Here is a 21,675-nt window from a genome sequence, read left to right as displayed (position 1 = left end):
AAACAAACAAGAAGCTAATACTAGACAGGGAAAAACTAGGCTAGACAATAATAAATAAACTAAGCAGAAAGGAACTAAACACTAAGCAGGGAACTGGGGAAACGAGGAAGAAACAAGAAACTATAAAACTAAACAAGAAATAAACACGGAGCAAGAACTAGGGCTATGAAACGCAGAGAAACACAGAGAGACAAAACAACAGGGGACGGTGCAAAGACCGATGGAGACAAAGTGGCAGAGGAGGGCTATTTAAAGAAACAGGAAACGCAATATAATTGGAAACACCTGGGGAAGGGGCGGAGCTACAAATGAGAAACACGTGGTGGAAAGGTACTGAGACAGGAGACACAGGGGAGCACAGGTCACGTGGGAATAACACAGAGACACGAGACGAGACCAGGATGTGACACATGGAGTAATCTTTTAGCAAAAAAAAAGGGCACATAGGATGCAAAACCAGTAATTGATTAATTTAATATGATTTAAATACTTTTAAGATAAAAAATAATAAAATATATTTTTGTGCATAATATGTAATGAAATAAATTGATGTTTTAAATTACATTTATACTTTATACTAATTTATTTATTTATTTATTTTAATTTGTTGCTTCAGGACAACATCTTGAAGTTTATTCCTAATAAAAATAAACAAAATTAATAAAATTCATGTTATAGAGAGCAATGGGTTTATATGCAAATTTCTAGTAAAGTCAATTAATGAAAACTTAATTTAGTATAATTTAGAACATCAAGTTTTTACAACTAAAAGAGAAGTTAATTTAACTTTTTCTTATTTTTGTTATACTGTAAGACCAGATCATTTGAATTTACTAAACTTTTTTAAGGCAGCCGGTTTGCTCAATTTTTTAAGTAATGGGGAATAAAAACTTGAGTTAGCATAAATTAAAACATCATGTTATTACAACTAAAGGGGAAGTTGATTTATTTGTAAGGTAGCCCCAGGGGGGGGAATCACTACACACTGATGGTGAGTGTCTGTCAGAAACTGTTGGACACGCCCAGTATGCAAATAGAGTGTGACAGAAGCCAATAGAAAAGAAGCTGCTAATGACAAAACAGACTAAACTCAGTTATTATTATTAAGTTGGTTCAACTTAAAGATCTCAGTTTGAATAGTACAATATATGTGCTCACAAATTCAGTTAAACTAACTCAGAATACAGTAGTTGAGTTTTGTTTAGAAATATCTAATTTTACAGTGTTTACAGTGTGGTTGTGGTTAGCAGTAAAATTGGACTCCACTCCACTTTCCAAAAAGTGATTAATCACAGTTAAAAAAAGAGTTTTTTTTATATTTACTCAGGTATTAAAGTTTGTTTGATCATGTGAAAAATGAAATCTGTACAAAAGGCAAATATAGTGATTTTTCACGGCCCCAAAATGATGTGTTTATTTCGTCAGAACTGCTCAGAACTGTGTAACAGAACCTGGTTTTACGGACTCTGTTGTGAAAGCCGAAGCGGATCGGTGCTCCCAGTCCAGAACAACAGTCTGGAAATAACTTCCCCATAAATTACCCGTAGGAGGAGGCAGCCGGACTGAACCGCTGAATCTCTGAGAGCTTTGTTCTGAGATCCAGACCATGATGGAGTTCAGTCAGGAGATCCATCACTGTTTCCCAACATCTAAAAACAAACAATTCCCTGAGAACAGCAGCGTGCAGGATACGGATCAGCGTGAGGAACCAGCCATGAACAGTGACCACGAAATGTTCTAGTATCGTCACGGTAGCAACCAAACCATGTGATTGTGAGCAGACCTGTTAAAAAAGAACAGGCAAAACCAAAAATTTAAATACAGCAGGTCTATCTGGGTTGTTTATGATGCTGCATATGATGAAACTCTTCCTCAGCCTCTTCCTCATTGTTCTGCAGCAGCTAGTAAAAGAAAATATTCAGAAAAACAAAACGATCAGGTCGATGAGGAAAAGCACCGTGTCTACATCAACCCATGAATTAGTATTCATGGCCCCGCCCACCTCGGCTTGGGACCGCCCACAGGCAGAGCTGAAGCCGGGCAATGACGCCGTCTCGTCAGATAGGAGATAAATAACAGCGCTAGGAACAGCATGCAGTTCATTCCTTTGTTATTTGTGTGAATAACACATCAGTGTTTATATGCTTCTGTTTACACTAGTTAAAAGTAAAAATCCACCCCGGGGTTTTGTTTTTTGCGTCTCTGCTGCGGCTCAACCAACAAAACTCAACCTGGGGTGGATTTTTACTTCCCTGGAGCTGGACTACCCACCTCTGTGTGTGAGTAACTACAGGTTTAAATAGGATCTCCGGTGGATTTGGTGTTTTACTCTGAGAGACTCTAAGACTAGGTCAGTGTCTGAACTGCACTTAGCAGAGCATTATTACACATGTTATAAAGTAACATATGACATTGCAAAGACTGATATTAGTGTAAAAATGTCTTTATTTTAAAACCTTTCTAACTGTTGTTCGTATCACTGCTTCTTGGTGTTGCAGTGCTGTTAGCCAATCAGAGGTGATATGTTTGCATGTATGAATATTCATGAGCAAGAGCTGAAATCCTATTGTTTCTCCCCGCCCACTCCTCCACCGGACTAAAGCAGTGTTATACCAGATCACCGGAGCACTTTTTTCTTTTTTTTCACAAAAAACAAACAGAGAAACAGGGAGAAACAGAGAGAAACAAGGAGAAACAGAGAGAAAAAGAAACAGAGAGAAACAGAGAGAAAAAGAAATAGAGAGAAACAGAGGGAAACAGGGAGAAACAGAGAGAAACAGAAACAGAGAGAAACAGAGAGAAACATGGAGAAACAGAGAGAAACAGAAATAGAGAGAAACAGAAACAGAGGGAAAAAGGGAGAAACAGAAAGAAACAGAAACAGAGAGAAACAGAGAGAAACATAGAGAAAAAGAAACAGGGAGAAACAGAGAGAAAAAGAAACAGAGAGAAACAGAGAGAAACAGGGAGAAACAGAGAGAAAAAGAAACAGGGAGAAACAGAGAGAAAAAGAAACAGAGAGAAACAGAGAGAAACAGGGAGAAACAGAGAGAAACAGAAACAGAGAGAAAGAAACAGAGAGAAACAGGGAGAAACAGAGAGAAAAAGAAACAGGGAGAAACAGAGAGAAAAAGAAACAGAGAGAAACAGAGAGAAACAGGGAGAAACAGAAAGAAACAGAAACAGAGAGAAACAGAGAGAAACAGAAACAGGGAGAAACAGAGAGAAACAGAAACAGAGAGAAACAGAGAGAAACAGAAACAGGGAGAAACAGGGAGACACAGGAGGGGTGAAAGTCCAAACTTTTTAATCTGGAGCTCACAGAGGGCGTCTCACACTGCATAATGGAACTGTCAACACCCTACCAGGCATCATTACTCACACACACACACACTCACACACTCACACACACACACACACACACACACACACACACACACGTATAACCCGTCCTATAACATTATACCTCTACAGAGAGAAAGAGGGTTATAGTGATAATGCTTATTATTATAGGTGTTAAACTACTTACACTAATTGAAGAAATAATAACACAATAACAGTACATCGTACAGCTTGATTTACTGCATGTCAGGGTGTCTTTGCTATCGCAACGATGGGAAAAGTACATCTTACGTGGCTCAAAGTGCAAAGCAAAAGGCATGTACTAATTCTCTTAAATAATAATGGGTGTGGTTAATGTTGGGTGTAACATGAAATAACCAGTCAGAGTGTCTCTCTCTTGCTCATCATTCTCTTTAAGAGTCAGGTGAGCTCTGACTTTGGCAGATTGCTATTGTAACAGTGCAGCTACCTGGACGTGTCCAACAAACTCTTCTCAGCAGAGGAAACTGAGCTGCTGGTTCACACTGAAGAGCCCTTGCTCTTCGTTTACTGGGCCGGGCCTGATGAGTGCCAGTTTCATCATCATCATCATCCTTATGTTTGTGATGATCTTTGCGGTGACTGCACTTGAAGATAAAGCTGACTGGGAAAAAAGAGCAGAGATGTGCAAAACTGATCACCTAAACAAGAGGATGCAAAATATAAAACATATTCTGTTTTTTCTTCATAGTTTGCATGATTTTAGTTTTAATCTACAGTGCAGAACATTAGTTATCAGCACAGAATATAGTAACCTGCTCTTACGAGCTTCAACACTGAGGCCAGGCAGGTACTGTTATATAACAGATATTCAAATTCCAAGAGAAGGCAGCTTGTGGAGAATGCTTACACACTGATGGTGAATGAACGGTAGAAGGACACGCCCAATATGCAAATAGTGTGATTAACATTGCTCCATAGACCCCAATCAAATAAAGGGTCAAACTGAGCATGTGCAGAGTAGTTGGCATGGCCTGGACTAGGGTTCAACTACAGTAAGTTACTTTTGCCAACACAGATTATTTATTTGGACCAACTTTTAACAAGAAACTTAATAAAGTAAGTTGGGGTGATTAGTTTGCTGTATTTTAGGGTGCAATTCAACATTCCTCATTTAGCTTACTTACAAATCACATTAAGCAGAACAATTTAAAGTTTTGTTTTTTTACAGTGCAAATGTCGTGTAGTAAAGGTCCTGTAAACACCCCTAAACTCTGCCCCCTCAGAGCCAGCCTGTAAATGTCTGGCATTCCTGCAGTAAACAGTCTGTTCACAGGGTCACTGTGGGTCAGGGGGTGTTAAACAGCGAGGGGGGGGGGGGGGGGGTCCTGGTCCCGTAAATCTGTTTGCTGTTCATTTGGTAAAGGTCGTCTAAAGAGGCCTACAGATTACTAACTGCAAACAAAAACACACAAACACACACACACAAACCGGAATAAAACCGGAATATTGTGATTGCTTTCTGATTCTCAGAACTTTAACCAAAACCTCCCTCAATGCAGAATATACTAACTATTCTTAGATGTAAGATTATTTTGAGCTTCCCATATTTGCACCATTAAAATAGGCGCATTAAAATAATTTCATTTTCCCCAAAAATCATCAGCGCTCCTTATAATTATGAATATATAACTCCTTATGTATGAATTCTACCAGTCGGGTATTAAGGAGCAGTAAAGACAGCTTTATTTTTAGTATAGGACTTCATCAGTTTTAGCATTAGCCGCTATCCAAGCTAAGAGCTAGCTCTTTCGCAGTTCAGAGGTGAGTATTATAGGCTTGCTGTAGCCTGCTGCTAACCCCAGCTAGCACCGCTGGAGCAGCATTAGCATTAGCTGTTAACTGCAGCACTAGCTCTTTTGCTGTTTAGAGACAAGTATATCAGATTGTAGCCTGCTGCTAACCCCAGATAAAATTTGTTATTTACACTCTAATAAACGTTGGATCTGGTGATTTTGATTAGATGTATCTGATTTAGTTTTAGTCTTAGTCTTTTGGATATTATTAGTTTTAGTCTACAAACAACATTTTAGTCTAGTTTTAGTCTAAAGAATTTCAGTCATGTAAAAAGTATGTACTACTCATTTTTATTGTTTTTCTATTGTAGACTTGTACTGTTATTTTGAGATTATTTACCGCTAATTATAAAAGCCTTCAGGTTTTGTGGTATTTAAATTATGCTAAAATTAACATGTTATAATGCATGTGACCTGTAGGGACGAATATGGCCAAGTTACTGAAATAATACACTTCTTTTACTGATTTATTTAAATTATTTTTAAATAAATAATTTCCCCATTCGTCAGTCTTTGACTTTTTTTCGTTTTGTTTTTATTAGTTGACGAATAGTGTAATAAATTTTGTCATAGTTTTCCTTTTCAAGTATTCGTTTTCATTTAGTTTTCGTCTTGTTTTTGTTATGAAAAATAGGTCATGGTCATAGTTTTCGTGTATGAAATTCACACTGATTGTGATGTTCATAGTAGACGATATATATTGTATATATTCAGGAGTGAGCCCATGAAAGACCTTACTAAGAAACAATGTGCTACAACATCTGAAATGGCTAATGGCACAATAGCTCTGGACTCTAACTCAACACGCTTGGAGGAGAACACTAACTGCCAGTTCTGCTATATGTTTCTAAACAGACAGTTTATACAGTATACATTAAGTGTATTTAAGTTTCTGCTGGAGGATCCAGACAGTAGTGCAGAGGGCACTAATAGGCGGACAGATGTCCGGGTCCGGACCCAAACGTTGTCCAACCCGGACCCAAACCTACTGAGAAGGATTTAAGTGTATACACGCTTTGCGGCGCGGTAAATCACAGACCAATCACATGTGGGGTAAGATGACTAAACACTCTCTCAGATCTGTGCAGATCATACACTGTATATAGCTGGACAGAGCAGTCAAATGTCTCTCAGAAATGACGCCACCACAGGTTGGGTGCCCCCTGCTGTTCGGCTGCAGAAAGCTGTGTAACCCCACCCATCCCCATAGGTTTCAATGGCAAAACAGAACAACTTTCAATCACGTTTTTTTCTAATATACTGTAATTCTACCTCCATTATTTAAATGCAGCAGCTAGTGTAACCTCTGCTTATATTGTAAAATTTTTATATCCCCACAGAATTCATTTTTTAAAACGTTATTCAGCTCTATTCAAAAAAGGTGTGGTTAATGTAAATGGGCTGGTTATGGGCGGGACCAATAACAGACCGTCGGCTCCGCTCCGCAGCCTGTGACCTCGAGGCAGCCCTCAGGGGCGGGGTTATTCAAATGAGTAGGCTGCTCTCCACAGTCTTTCTCCCTCCTCTGGTCTCTACTGCGCAGAATCAGGTATCAGGATCGCCAACATGGAGGAAGATTTTGGCTTCATTTTCATTGAATGAATGGGAACGGAGACACGGCGTCCATCTTTTTTTACAGTCTCTGGTGCAGACGCAGTAAGGAAAAAAAATAAAAATAAACGGGCGGAAAAACGATAACGGGCGGAAACTAAAGTCACGCCGAGTGTGTCAGAGAGAGACAGACAGGGGAGGAATGTAAACAAAATCTGGCCAGAGAGGCATTTATTATTATTATTAATATTATTATTATTATTATATATTTTTTTGTCGAAATTTTCTCTAACTACCCCATACTGAATTCTAATTAAATACCCCTGCAGTAGTGCATTTAAGTAGTGTAGTAATGAAAAAGAGATAGATTTGAGTTATTGGAGTTATTGTAAATAGTTATTTTTTTCACCTTGAGGATCACAGCACAGCAGAGTTTAATCTCCAGCCTCCACCAATGAGCTTCAGTCTGAACTGAACTCCAGCAGGACCACACATTCTCTGGCGTGGGAGACGGCTGTTATGGAGGCGGTGAGGTTCAGGACGTTGTGTGGTGGACGCCGGCCGAGGCCGAGTTCTTCAGAAGCAGTTAAGAGTCTCTGGTTCTGCCAGTAAACAACTCCCGCCCAGTTAAACTGGTCCCAGTCCCACTTCACACACCAACCAGTTCAGCCCTGATTACTACAGCCTCTATTCACTCTATCTCTCTATCAGGCTGAGACTCTGCTGACTGGCGCTGGCTGGATGCTCACCGTTGGTGCAGAGGTTTGTGCCAGGCTCTAATTTCTGTATTTAAGTGAGAATTTTACTCAGATCAAAGTGGAAGAATGAAGCCAAAAATACGTGAATAAAGTTGATTTAAAGCCCCACTAGTGTGTGTGTGTGTGTGTGTGTGTGTGTGTGTGTGTGTGTGTGTTCCTTTGCCACTGTGACATTGGGCGAGTGTGTGTGTGTAGGTGAACATACAAAACCATACATGAGAAATGTTCCACTGGTGCAGAGTGTGAGTGAGAGCTCAGAGCCAAAACAACATAAATGTTCATAAAAATGAGGCTATAAAGTATAAATTACAGTTTTAGAAGAATCTAAAGCTGCGTTCAGTATCTACAATGTCATAGAGGTTGTGACGATACATTTGAGGTTTTGTCATATCTGTTTATAGCCAAAATATGTGGTCAGACTCTTATTTCTCTAAATTGTCCATTATCAGATCAGATAGAGGAGTTCATAATTACAGCAGCTTTGTGTGAGGCTCACTGTAGAGACAGCTTCCTCGGCCACAGGAAGCTGCAGTGCCTCATTCAACCGCTAGATGAAACTCTAAATGATCAGCGGAGCTTCAGATCTGAGCCTTTTCTCTGGGTCAGGATGTTTAAGACCAATCAAAACCACATTCAGAACAACAAAATGTTATGTTTGCAGAGGCTACAGTTTACAGACTCACAAAACTGGGGCTGTAAACTAAAAACAGGGTCCAGTTCAAAATTGGGCTTATCCTCTGCAGTAGATTGAGGATCTATAAAATAATGCCATTGGTTTCACTTAAAGCTCCACTTGGTAGGATTTCCTTGGTTTTTGATCTTTTTAAAGAAGTAAAATTACAGTTTGAAACTCACTGCAGCGCTGCATTGAGGTGTAATAGGAGGAATAGCGGTGCTCTCGTATCTGTGCCGGAGCTCCTCTGAGCTCAAACCAGAGACTCTGTAAGTTTTCCGAGGCGGCCGTGACCAACGCTGGCGAGAACTGCGACCTGCTTTCCGACCTTTAGTTCTAACAGTTCTACAAGGACTACTGGTTCATTCTTTACAAACTAACATACAGACACTCTGGCAGAAGCTGGAAAGAGACCGAATATGTCTGTGAAAGCCAGAAAACGAGAAAGAGAAACTAATCCGCCTGAAACATTTATTACACTCTACAACTGTAGGGGGAGCCCACGAGCACAAAATCTCAATCCTACCTAGTGGACCTTTAAGTTTATTTAAAACTCTATGGGCCTTATTTTAGTGATCTATAGTAGGCAAGCAGACCCGCTACAACAGGGCAAGCAAACCAATCATTCGCAGAGGGCCCTAAGCTCGTCTAGACAATTGACGACAACTGTCTACTGTCAGCACAGTTCTTTTTATGATTGTAAATTTAATATTAAAGACTATATTCTTTTCTTTCTTTAAAAATGTTGTCTCTGGTATTTAAGGTGCTGAACTAAAGCAGGATCCACTTAAAGAAGACTGGGTTGCTTGTTAATTTGTGAGCGAGTTTGAAACACTCTTTAATTATTGATCGGTCTTAAGAACTAGTTTTTGGAAAGCTTCAGTAGCTTCAGGCTTTTATTTTTCTGTTTTAACACTGAGCATCTGATTAAACCAGTGAGATCAGATTTAGGAGTTGCTGGTAGATCAGATTTTAAACATCTCCTACACATCAACCAATTACCAGCATCTCCTTGTCTTTAACCCTTTGAACTCTAGTCTGTTTTGGTGTGTTTTTTCTCTGTTTTTGTTTTCAGTTCCTCTTTCAGGTCTTATAACACAGTAATTATATCAGACAGACACATGCCCTGATCTCTTTTACTCCAGAAGACATACGGCTGCTCAAAAATATCATCATTTAAAATCACGTAAAAGGAAGCAGAATTGGTATATTTTCCTGCAACTGATCATGATTTGCTCACAATTTTACTTATTTTTGAATAAATAGACTTTAAATATATTCACACCTAAGATATATTTTTAAAAATGTTTAGACTAGAGTGATTATGAGTTTAAAGCATAAGAATATTGATGATTTGAGTTCATTACATGACTTATTAATTATTACTTTGATAAAATACATGGAGAAACAGCATCAGGCGGAGTTATTTATTTTTCTTGATAATCAATAATCACACCTCTAGGATACATGTAGATACTAAAAACCACCTGACACTCAGAGCAGCCTATACCTTTCAGTATTTTAATCATCAGGACACACAAAGAAAATTATATACAAAAATGTAAACTTTTAAGTCTAAATAAATAAAAAATAACTACTTAGTAAAAATGTGCAAGTAAAATATATAAAGACTATATAAAGTAGTGCGCACACCATATCTAGCTTTAGTTTGAGTAAAGCAGGTAGTTTCACACTGTTTTTTCTGTGGTCACTGTTGAGTCTTTATTTACTGATATTATTTGGTTTGAAACATCATATAAATATGTTTGAAGCACTAAAGGTAAATAATATTGGTTGGGGAAGGAGATTTTTCACTTTTTTAGGTGTTTTTCTCTCAATGGGTTTCTTGTAGATTTAGCTTTACCGCACTGGGATGTGATCACTATTTTTAGAAAGAGTAAGCTCCGCCCTTTCTAACCATATATGGATTATGTTTATGTGTGAAGAGATTCCTGAGTAATTAAGCTGAGAACACAAGGTGAGATTTTGGACGAAAAAAACGTCAAATAACAAAATATTTTTATTTGTAATTTGGGAGAAATGTTGTCTGTAGTTTATAGAATAAAACAACAATGTTCATTTTACTCAAACATAAACCTATAAATAGCAAAATCAGAGAAACTGATTCAGAAACTGAACTTAATTACAGTCCTATTTTAGCGTAATTTAAATAAACTTTATTTTCACAAGGGAATTACAGCTTCACGCCACAGCCGGTTCTCCAGCAGGAAGGAAGAGAAACACAATGGCAGCAAGACAACAAGAAATGAAAGACTTCAGGTTTAGCTGTGAGGAGGGCAGGGATACGGGCAGGGATACGGGCAGGGATACGGGCAGGGAGACGGGCAGGGAGACGGGCAGGGAGACGGGCAGGGATACGGGCAGGGAGACGGGCAGGGAGACGGGCAGGGAGACGGGCAGGGATACGGGCAGGGAGACGGGCAGGGAGACGGGCAGGGATACGGGCAGGGAGACGGGCAGGGAGACGGGCAGGGAGACGGGCAGGGAGACGGGCAGGGAGACGGGCAGGGAGACGGGCAGGGATACGGGCAGGGAGACGGGCAGGGAGACGGGCAGGGATACGGGCAGGGAGACGGGCAGGGATATGGGCAGGGAGACGGGCAGGGATACGGGCAGGGAGACGGGCAGGGAGACGGGCAGGGATACGGGCAGAGGGGATGTTTGGGGAGGAAAAAGGTGCAGAAAAAACAAAATCAGTCAGTTTTGGGTCTACAGAGGTGGATAACAGTGGATGATGATGGTGCAACACAATTACAACCAAACTAACAAACAGCTAGCGGGAAAAGATTTAGCCCCCTTACATCATCATTTTAAATCATTTTATTATAAAAGTTTATTATTACTTTTATTATTTTTTATTTTAATATTTTATAATATTTAATATTTTCTTTCTTGTTCTTAGTTCTATTATTCATTTAATAATTTCTTATCATTCTTAACATTTTACTTTACTTTTACTGTTATCTTTTTATTTATTTAATTTTTTAATTAATTAAATTTATTTTTATTTATTATTTTTTATTATTTTTTATTCTAATCTAATGATCTTTTTCTTATTTTAATTTTCTATTTATTTATTATTACTTTTATTATTTTTTATTTTAATATTTTATAATATTTAATATTTTCTTTCTTGTTCTTAGTTCTATTATTCATTTAATAATTTCTTTTCATTCTTAACATTTTACTTTACTTTTACTATTATCTTTTTATTTATTTTAATTTTTAATTAATTTAATTTATTTTTATTTTTTTTTTATTATTTTTTATTCTAATATTTTCTATTTTTATTCTTGTTCTTAGTTCTGTTATTCATTTAATATTTTCTTTTCATTCTTAACATTTTACTTTACTTTTACTGTTATCTTTTTCCTATTTTAATTTTAATTTAATTTTATTTATGTTTATTTATTTATTATTACTTTTATTATTTTTTATTCTAATATTTTATATTTTCATTCTTGTTCTTAGTTCTATTATTCATTTAATAATTTCTTATCGTTCTTAACATTTTACTTTACTTTTGCAATTATCTCTTTAATTATCTAATATTTTATAAATGTTTTACTTTTTATGTGTCAAATTAGTTTTTTATGGTATTTTAAAATTTTCTGTTTTACATCTATATTTTAATTATATATATTAAATGTTGATTTGAAAATAGTACTTTATTTTTACAATAGTACTTTTATTTTATTGTTTTACTTCTATTTTATTCCCTATTATTTCTAATTTATTATTAAACATTGTAAATGAGGGTCACCCTCAATGTTTTTCCTGAGTTAAAATAATAAAGGTTGATTAATTGATTACAGATTTCTTTTGTGTTTGTCATACTTACATTTTTCATATTATCAAACAAACTTTATTATCAGACAAGTATAAACTGAGTAAATATTAAAAACACAACCAGTTCATTTACATCGGTGGAATGTTTATTGTCTTTATGGTTTAGGTGCTTTACAGCGCAGTAAACTCACAGACCAATCATGTGTGCTGTAAGATCACCAAACGCTCTCCTCAGCCAAGCAGATCTGTTCAGATGCGAGAGGGCGGAGCCACACAGGCCAAGCAGGCCATGAGTGAAACAGCCAGGTGGAAAGACTCTGAAAAAGATTCTGTTCGTCTGTTTTAGAAGCGTCAAACTATCGCCATGCATCGATAATGCAGAGAAAACATCTGGAGAGATTGTAGCTGAAATACTAAAATAGATCAGGTTAAGAAATGTCCAACGCATTATTATTAAACAGTGAAAGGACAGTGGAGGAATGTCATCTTTCAGAATGGGGAAAAAAACTCCTGAATGATGGTGAACAGTGATCACTTAAACTCAGGGATATGTTGTGTAATAGTGAAAGTAAGAGCTTTACCACTCACACACACAATGTAGTAAAGAGAAGTGGGAGAATAAAGCGAAAAAAGCTAATACAGATGGTGCGCACCTGAAAAAAAACAACAACATATTAACAGTAATGTAACCTCACTGTCTTACCTGGAGGAATTAAAGAGAAACAACCGAGACAAGAGTCCAAAATATTCCACTTTACTCCACCTGATCAGAAAAACTCTCTCTACTCCCAAAACAACCCTACCTCAAAACTACGGCAACCCCCAGGGGACAAAAAGCATTGGCAACTTCCCCCATCAGTTTTACCCACAACATAATAAAGTCTGATACAGTAATAATATTAAATAAAATAAAACTGCTGTTTAAAAAATAAAGCTGATATTTTGGCAAAAAATATATTGTACGATTTATCATTTATGTAATTATTTTTATGACAGGCAGGCCTAAATCTAATATAAATAAAAATTAAATATAATAAATGTAGCATTTTAAAACAAAGTGAACATCCAGATTCACATTAATAGACTCGATATGTTAAATTATTGAGGGTGTTTCCATTTATTTTATGATAGGTTGATAATGTAATTATTGTGACAGGTCTATTTAAAACAATACATATTGTTGAAATGTACTAGTATGTGTAATTTGTTTTGTCTTTCAGTTGCTGATGACATTAATAAAACACTGACAGAACTACTACAGGCTATATCGATAATATCAATAAAACGCTGGTATTGGTATTGAGCAATACTCGTGTAAAAATATCGATATTCAAGCTTTTTTTTCTGCTGCGCACGAGGATTCACCACAGTCTACTCTCTGGTCTCTTGTTGCTGCACATGCGTCACATGGCTCAGCAAAGCCAGCCAAACCGCCACGCAGGTAGGCTCAGCCTGGCCCCGCCCACTCAGCGCTCTCCTCGAGTCGACAGGCCTCTACCTCAGGAGATTAGTGTTGAGTGATATTTTTTTACACTCTGTTTATTTAAGAAAAACTTGCATTTGAATTGCACTGAAAGGAAGACAATTCCTTATTTTTTATTGTTTTTCCAAATGACAATTCTATTAAAAAAAAGAAACAAAGAAACAAAGAACTAGAAAAGATGTCTAGTGAGGGGAGGATTTTCATTTTATTTTTTTATATATTTTTTATTTTATATTTAAACTTTGTTTTGTTACTGTTCCATTGTTTCTAAAAAAATGTTGATTGTGATACTAAAGTATTTTGTTATCACTTACAATGTTTGGTGAAATTATATCGTAGGTTTTTGGATCATTTGGAGCTATAAAGCTTAAATATTAAAAAGTATCGGTATCAGTATCGTTATCGGCAATACTGGCCCTGCGTTTACTTGGTATCGGATCGAAACCAAAATTCCCGGTATCGCCCACCTCTACTACAGGCTTCTTCAGTAAACAGAATTAAGTACTGAAGTTAAAAATGGCGACGGTCCGGACCTTGGACTGATGAAATTTTCTCTAACTGGACCAAACTGAATTCTAATTAAATACCCCTGAACTGTACAGTGATAATCAAAGATAACAGTTGAGTCTTTCAGGGGGAAATGAGGTATAAATATAAATATAGCCTGGTGCACTCATAAAGAGAGAGAGAGAGAGAGTGAGATTCACACCTCGGTCGGCTCAGATCTGGGCGTTTCTTCTCATCTCTGTTTCCTTCCAGCTCTGAGAGACTTTATAATCATCGCCGTCGTCTTCAGTTTCTGCAGATTTTTAGAACCCGGAGAACGTCTACTGCAGCTGGATGTTCAATACAGGGTGAGTTCACTACTGTACTATTACTGTAGAATTACTGTAATAATATACATTTACAGTTTTACAGAACAGCAGACTTATATTGAGATACTAAAAGCTTTGAGGATGCTACTAAAGACATGCAGGACTCTATTCTCTCTGTTCATATCAGAATTTATTGCAAATGAGCCTGTTAAAACTACAAAGGAATTAATTAGGGTTAATACTGAACACTTTCTGAATAAACTGTAATAAACTCTGGGGGGAAAAAATGAAGAGAGCACTTCAGTTTCTAAATCAGTTTCTCTGATTTTACTATTTATAGGTTTATGTTTGAGTAAAATGAACATTGTTGTTTTATTCTATAAACTACAGACAACATTTCTCCCAAATTACAAATAAAAATATTCTCATTTAGAGCATTTATTTACAGAAAATGAGAAATGACTGAAATAACAAAAAAAAGATGCAGAGCTTTCAGACCTCAAATAATGCAAAGAAAACAAGTTCATATTCATAAAGTTTTAAGAGCATCATGTTCTCCTCCACCAGTCTTACACACTGCTTTTGGATATATTTATGCCTTTACAGCTTGGTTTGAGAGCCTGTGATCATCCATCTTCTTCTTCCTTATTCCAGAAGTTTTTAATTTGGTAAAATCAAAGAAAATCATCACTTTTAAGGGTTTAAGTGGAGAGAGCTGTATTTATTCTAGAGAAATTTAAAACATAAAAAAACATTAGTTTTTCCCTTAATATACTGTACAGTACTGTGCAAAAGTTTTAGGAACCAAAGCAAATTATGTCAATCCATTTATCAGCAATATGAGTGTTTTTACCTGAAAAATAAAGATTAACCCTTGTGTGGTGTTCATATTTTTGTTACTCGTTTACTTTGTTACTTGTATTTAATTCAGCAAAATTAAGCAATTCTACATTAAAATGCTTTACACATGCTTGCTTCACCTAAACTGCAAGCAATATAAACAGCTTACATGGTTAATATTTGCCCTTTACCTTTCTTATGTTACATTTCTTTTAAAAAGTGCTACTCTTTTTTTATGAGTTTTTAATAAAATGTAAAAGAAAATGAATTAAACTCAAGATATGAGTAGAAAATTTGTTTAGTTTCAAATTTACAAATGAAGCAATGTTTATTAGCCCTTGGCCAAACATACTGTGTGTAATATAAATGTGTGTGTGTGTGTGTGGGGGGGGGGGTGTACAGTGTGTGTTTATTGAAAATGTGTTTTGATATATGTTTTTCACAAAAAATGAGCCAATGCCAATGAGTTTGAGTTAGAAACAATATTTTTTTTGTATCATTTGATGAAAAATGAAAACGGGTCCCACAGACCCGAACACCACACAAGGGTTAAACGTAACAAGTGATTCTCATTTTTAACTATAAGTATGTTTTATATCCTGTGAGCTAAAGCTGAAGAATAAAATGTAGTTTTTATCCAGATTTCTCCTGGATGCTCCTCCTCAGTCAGCATGTGTTTATTATTATGTTCAGTTCCGTCAGCAGCTCACCTGATTTACCACATTTACCAGTAATTTACCACCAAACCAGCTGTTGATTAATATGATGAGAACTAGAAATAATAACTCTATTAAACTCAGATTAAGAGGAGGAGAGATTAGGAGATGTTTTGTTGTTTTAAGGAAAACTTTTAGCTTTTTGTAAAATTGCTGTTTGTGTTTATTGTAATGCTGTAATGTGTTTTACTGAGATAATAAACAGAAACAGAAGATTTTTCTTTACTGAAATTCACAGGTGCCTAAAATGTATATATATATATATATATATAGTACAGGGCCATCGAAAGACCACAAAATTCAAAGAAGGGCCTAAGTATTATTTCATTATGATTCAGTATTATGCTCAAACACTTGAATGTTTTTTTTATCTTATCTATATATCTAGTTTATTTTGTGCCGCAAAAGAAATAGGTCTGAAATCAATATTAATTAAAAGCTAAAATGTGTGTTGCAAATTAAAAAAAGAAAGTTGAATATATGTTTTTTTTTAATTCTTGGTTACTTCATTCTTTGCAGATGTTTAAACGTTTGCGTTTGGATTTGGTTTACATTTTTGCGTTTTTGTGGATCTTCTGTGGATTTTCTGTGGATTTTTGTCTCGTTTCCTTCTGCTTCATTTTTTACGTCTATATGTGCATAATCTGCTATTTTGATTGGATTTTTTTATGTAGACAAAAACTATTTTATATGCATTTTTTATATGCAAGTGCTAGACAAAATACTCTCAAAAAAAATCTGACATTTAATTCATTTTTTCACAAATACTGCCAGCTCAAAACATCTCCTAAGCTTTAATCACTCTGGATATTCCTATTTGTTTTAATAGCGCCACCTAGTATCAGAGCAATAGTGTTAGTGGAATATATATATGTATTACACTTCTTCTGTGTAAGGAAGCTGAGATACTGAAAGGTACTTTCGTCACTCTGCACCACATTTCCACACACCTGCTGTTCCTGCACTTCCTCCAGCACTGCTGATCTGTTTGCTTAATCATCTTCCGGCGGCTGAAGCCACAGGAAACCGCATATATTTCTATACCATTCAACTAAAGACATGTAGTGCGGTTATTATTACAATACTGTGTCTTTTGGTGTTTAAAAAGGTTTAATATTTAACATATTTACAAGACCCTAACTGATGCAGGGAGTAGCTTCTCAAATAGTTAAACAGCCAGGTGGAAAGACTCTGAAAAAGATTCTGTTCATCTGTTTTAGAAGCATCAAACTATCGCCATGCATCGATAATGCAGAGAAAACATCTGAAGAGATTGTAGCTGAAATACTAAAATAGATCAGGTTTCATTATTAAACATCCAATTTCAGAATGGAAAAAAAAAAATCCTGAATGATTGAGATCGGGGATCACTTAAATGTTTGGTGAAATTGTACAACAGCACCAGAACTTACAGATACGTTGTTTAATAGTGAAAGTAAGAGCTTTACCACTCACACACAATGTAGTGAAGAGAACTGAAGGAATTAAAGTGACAAAACAGCTGCGTTGCCTTAAGAGAACCACTTTTCTGTGCTGTTCACCATTGTCAATAGATGATAATTTTAGGTTGAATGTTGGATGTCAGATGGCAAAAAATTTATGTCAGGATAACGTCTAATACTGTTACATTCCTACAGGGTTATCAGTGAGGCTAATGATCTCCTTCAATTGCTCCAGAGTCCAATCTTAACTTTCTCTATCAAACTAAAGCTGTTTTAGCATCTTTAAAAATGTGTCTTATTCATCCAGTTAGCTAGTTTTTATAGAACAGAAGAAACTGTTGCTCGTCCTTTCCAGGAGCGGTCCTGATGAGAGCCAGTTTCATCATTCCATTGTTTTTGATGGCCTTATCATATTTATAGGATTTCTGACTACACAGAAATCATATAACCTGCCCGGCCAAAAAAAAGGTCACCACCTGGATTTAACTAAGCGACATAAATCAATAAATCAGAGAAAACATCTAAAGAGATTGTAGCTGAAACTACTAAAATCAATCGATCAGGTTAAGAAATGTCCAACACACTATTACTAAACAGTGGAAGAACATCATCTTTCAGAATGGGAAAACAATTTCGAACATTTGGGAAAATCATGCAAATGGCAGAGAAACAGCACTACAACTCAGGATTGTTTAATAGTGAAAGTAAGAGCTTTGCCACTCACACAATGCAGTGAAGGGAACTCACTTAAGAAAAGCACTTATATCTGTTATTTATCCACTTAATTTCTCATACAACAGAAGAAACTCTTGCTCTTTCTTTCAAGGGGTTGGTCCTGATGAGTGCCAGTTTCATCATTATAATGTTTTTGATGCTCTTTGCGGTGACTGCACTTGAGGATACTTTCAAAGTTCTTGAAAATCTTCTTTCTAGATTGACTGACCTTCATTTTTTCTCAAAGTATTTTTTCTTTACTTAGTTGAGTAGTTGTTGCTTCTCATAATCTGGATTATTATAGAACATTACTCAAATATTCACTATTCACTGTATACCTGTAACTCTACCTCTTCACTACTTTACTTTAACTGATGCTCTCAAACACTTTATTAAGAGGCAAGAAATTCAAGTAATTAACTCTCGATGTGTAAAACTGATAATCTAAACAAGAGGAGCTACTTTTTTCATAGTTTGGATGAGTTTAGTATTAATCTAGAATGCAGAACATTTTAAAATAATGAAACAAAAAACAGTGAATTGAAGGTGTGCTCAAACTTTTGACTTCTACTGTATATAACGCTAGAAAAGAGCACTTAAACATGAGGAGTTTCTTTGATTTTACCAAATTAAAAACCTCTGAAATATAATCAAGAGGAAGATGGAAGGTCACAAACCATTTGTGAATTTTTGCACCAGGAGTAAAGCAGCATAAAGTTATCCAAAAGCAGTGTGTAAGACTGGTGGAGGAGAACATGATGCCAAGATGCATGAAAAAAAACTGTAATTAAAACCAGGATTATTCCACCAAATATTGATTATTTCTGAACTCTTAAAACTTTATGAATATGAACTTGTTTTCTTTGCATTATTTGAGGTCTGAAAGCTCTGCATCTTTTTTGTTATTTCAGTCATTTCTCATTTTCTGTAAATAAATGCTCTAAATGAGAATATGTTTATTTGGAATTTGGGAGAAATGTTGTCTGTAGTTTATAGAATAAAACAACAATGTTCATTTTACTCAAACATAAACCTATAAATAGCAAAATCAGAGAAACTGATTCAGAAACTGAAGTGTTATATTGTGATAAATAGATAGATTATAGATTACAGAGTTTACTGTAAATGAGTAAAAGGCAGTGGGGTAAATTTAGCTCGTGACTCAAAACCCCTTATGTCATAATTTCCCCAGTTGGTTATTCAAATCTGAGCTTTCTCATTGGCTGAGTGATGTCACGCCGGGGACTGGGCTTTTCCCTGTCTCGACCAATAGGCGCTGAGATATGCAAATGAGGCTAGCAGTTCGTGGCGTAGCGTGCGCGTGCTGCTCAGAAGGCAGTGAGGCGGGCGCGCGCGAGGCCGAGTTGGAAACATTGTATCGTGTCGGTGCGTTACGGCGCGTTCTGAGCGTACTGACGGCGTTACGCTCGCGATGGCCGTTTAAAAAGACGTCGTTTAAACGTCGTGGATTTCGGGTCCGAGCTTTTTGCGTTGTTTTATTTATTTAAACGTTTCTGAGGGATATTTTCACCCGTCTCGCGCCAGGAGGACAGACGGTGACGTAGCCAGGATGAAGTACAAAGTAAGTGACTTTTCTACGGAGAGATACCTGGTGAACCACCTGTACTACTGGCCAGGTAGAGGGGGTACATGTGGTGTTATTGGACTTGGCTATGGTGTTTAGAGCTAAAAATCAAAATACAGTGTTTTTTTGGTGATTTTACTAATGTTGGACAACATGTCCTGCTGAAATATACAAGATTAAGCCCAGTTTTTGTTGTTTGTTTGTCGGTTGTTTGTGCTTTTACATGGTCTAAGTGTTTTTTCAACAGAGATATTGTGGTTTAATTAGTCAATTTATTGGTTTTTCAAGATAAAATCTATAATACATTGATTTTATTGCTGGTTGTACTAATTTTATTGTCACTACACACATGGTTTCCACTGTTTGTGTGGTTTATATACCAACTGTCTTTGTATAAAGAGCTAAAACATATATTTTTGGTGAATTGTACCAATGTTGGAAAACATGTCCTGGTAAAATTTTCTAGTTTAAGACCAGTTTTTGGTGTTTTTTGCTGGTTGTTTGTAGCTTCAGATGGTCTAAGCTGGTGTTTGTTGATCAATGTGTTTTTTTCATCAGATATTATATGATTCAATTAGGTTATGCATTGGTATTTAGAGCTAAAAAACAAAAATACATTGATTTTATGGTTTTATACCAACAGTCTTTGTGGAAAAAGCTTAAACTTGGTGGTTTTATTAGGTTATTCATTGGTATTTATAGGCTAAAACTTAATACAATGATTTTTGTTGGATTGTACTAATAGTATTGGCTGTACAAACCAATTTAAAGCAGTAAGTTATACATGACATATGTGTATTTTTATGCAGTGTAATGATAGTTTATATGGTTTCCTTATCAGCTGTTTTTGTGTACAGAGCTAAAACTTGCAAATATATATATTTTTGGTGAATTCTACTAATTGTTGGTTGTGCTGGTTGTTTGTGCTTTTAGATGCTCTAAGTGTTTTTTTAACAGAAGAAAATATGGTTTAATTAGGGTATTCATTGGTATTTAGAGCTAACCTGAAAATACATTGATTAAATGGTGGTTGTACAAATATTTTGTCTGGAAACATGATATTCAATGTTTGTAGGGTTTTTATACCAACAGTTTTTGTGTAAAGAGCTTAAACCTGCTAATACATTGGTTTTTGGTGGTTTAATTAGGTTGTTCGTTGATAATTAGAGCTAAAACCTATACTATATTGTTTTTTTTTTTTTTTGGGTTGTACTAATAGTATTGGCTATTGAAACCAGTTTGAAGCAGAATAAGTAAATAATGTGTTTTGTGCTGTGTAGTGATGGTTCATATGCTATACACATGGACTGTCTTTGTGAAAAGAGCTAAAACTTGAAAATACATAGATTTTTGTGAATTGTACCAATGCCCTGCTAATATTTTCAAGTTTAAGACCATTTTTTGTCGGTTGTTGCTGGTTTTTGATAGCTGGTAAACCAGCTTTTGAGCTGTATAGTATATGTTACAATTAATTCTGCTCATGTTGGGGAACCAACTTGGGTCAAGGTTGGTAACAGACCAATAGACCAGCTAAACCCTCAAACTAATACACTAAAATAATATCATATACTGACCAAAAGGTCAACTGGTCAACCATCTCAATCTGGCCTTGTTGGTTTTTGAACAGAGATAATAAGGTTTAATGTTGCTGTTCTTTGGTATTTAGAGCTAAAACCTATAATACATTGATTGATTGGTGAGTTGTATTGATATTATTGTCTGTGGAAACCAATTAGCAGCTTTAGAAGTGAATACTGGGTGTTTTTATGTGGTTTAATGATACGTTATACTGTGTATATATATATATATATCAATTATACTCTATAAAGAGAAATCTTGCAAATACATTGTTTATTGTTGGGTTGTACTGATATTTTGGGCTGTGAAAACAAATTTGAAGCTGTATAAGTGAAATATTTGCATTTTTATTTAGTGTATTGGTAGTTTATGTGATTTACCTAAATCACTTTTTTTTGCTTGCAAAGAGCTAAAACCTATAATACATTGATTTTATGATGAGTTGTACTAATATTATTGTCTTATATTTAGCTTTATAAGTGAGTACTTGGTATGTTTGTGGTTTAATGAAATTGTATATGGTTTATATACCT

The 21,675-nt window shown here is 35.9% G+C and overlaps 1 protein-coding gene and 1 long non-coding RNA gene across 3 annotated transcripts in view; one reads left to right on the top strand and one right to left on the bottom strand.

The window, feature by feature from the left end:
• Nucleotides 1-21,675, bottom strand: part of LOC125799272 (uncharacterized) — a 45,701-nt gene that overhangs the window by 6,295 nt on the left and 17,731 nt on the right. The gene's annotated exons all lie outside the window — the stretch shown is intronic.
• Nucleotides 14,247-21,675, top strand: part of nedd9 (neural precursor cell expressed, developmentally down-regulated 9) — a 71,584-nt gene continuing 64,155 nt past the window's right edge. Inside the window, exon 1 of one of the 2 annotated variants that reach the window (XM_049475552.1) lies at nucleotides 14,247-14,306. Coding sequence is in view for 1 of the 2 variants with exons in the window: in XM_022665311.2 (XP_022521032.2) it covers nucleotides 19,550-19,561 (12 nt within the window). In the remaining variant the exon portion in view is untranslated. Of the gene's footprint in view, nucleotides 14,307-19,315; nucleotides 19,562-21,675 lie in introns of those variants that run through there. The other variant, XM_022665311.2, reaches the window with a different exon arrangement.

The sequence above is a fragment of the Astyanax mexicanus genome, chromosome 3 (assembly GCF_023375975.1).
Source record: "Astyanax mexicanus isolate ESR-SI-001 chromosome 3, AstMex3_surface, whole genome shotgun sequence".
NCBI lineage: Eukaryota > Metazoa > Chordata > Actinopteri > Characiformes > Acestrorhamphidae > Astyanax > Astyanax mexicanus.
The sequence above is the reverse complement of the archived record's forward strand: the minus strand, read 5'-3'. Positions and strand labels throughout refer to the sequence as shown.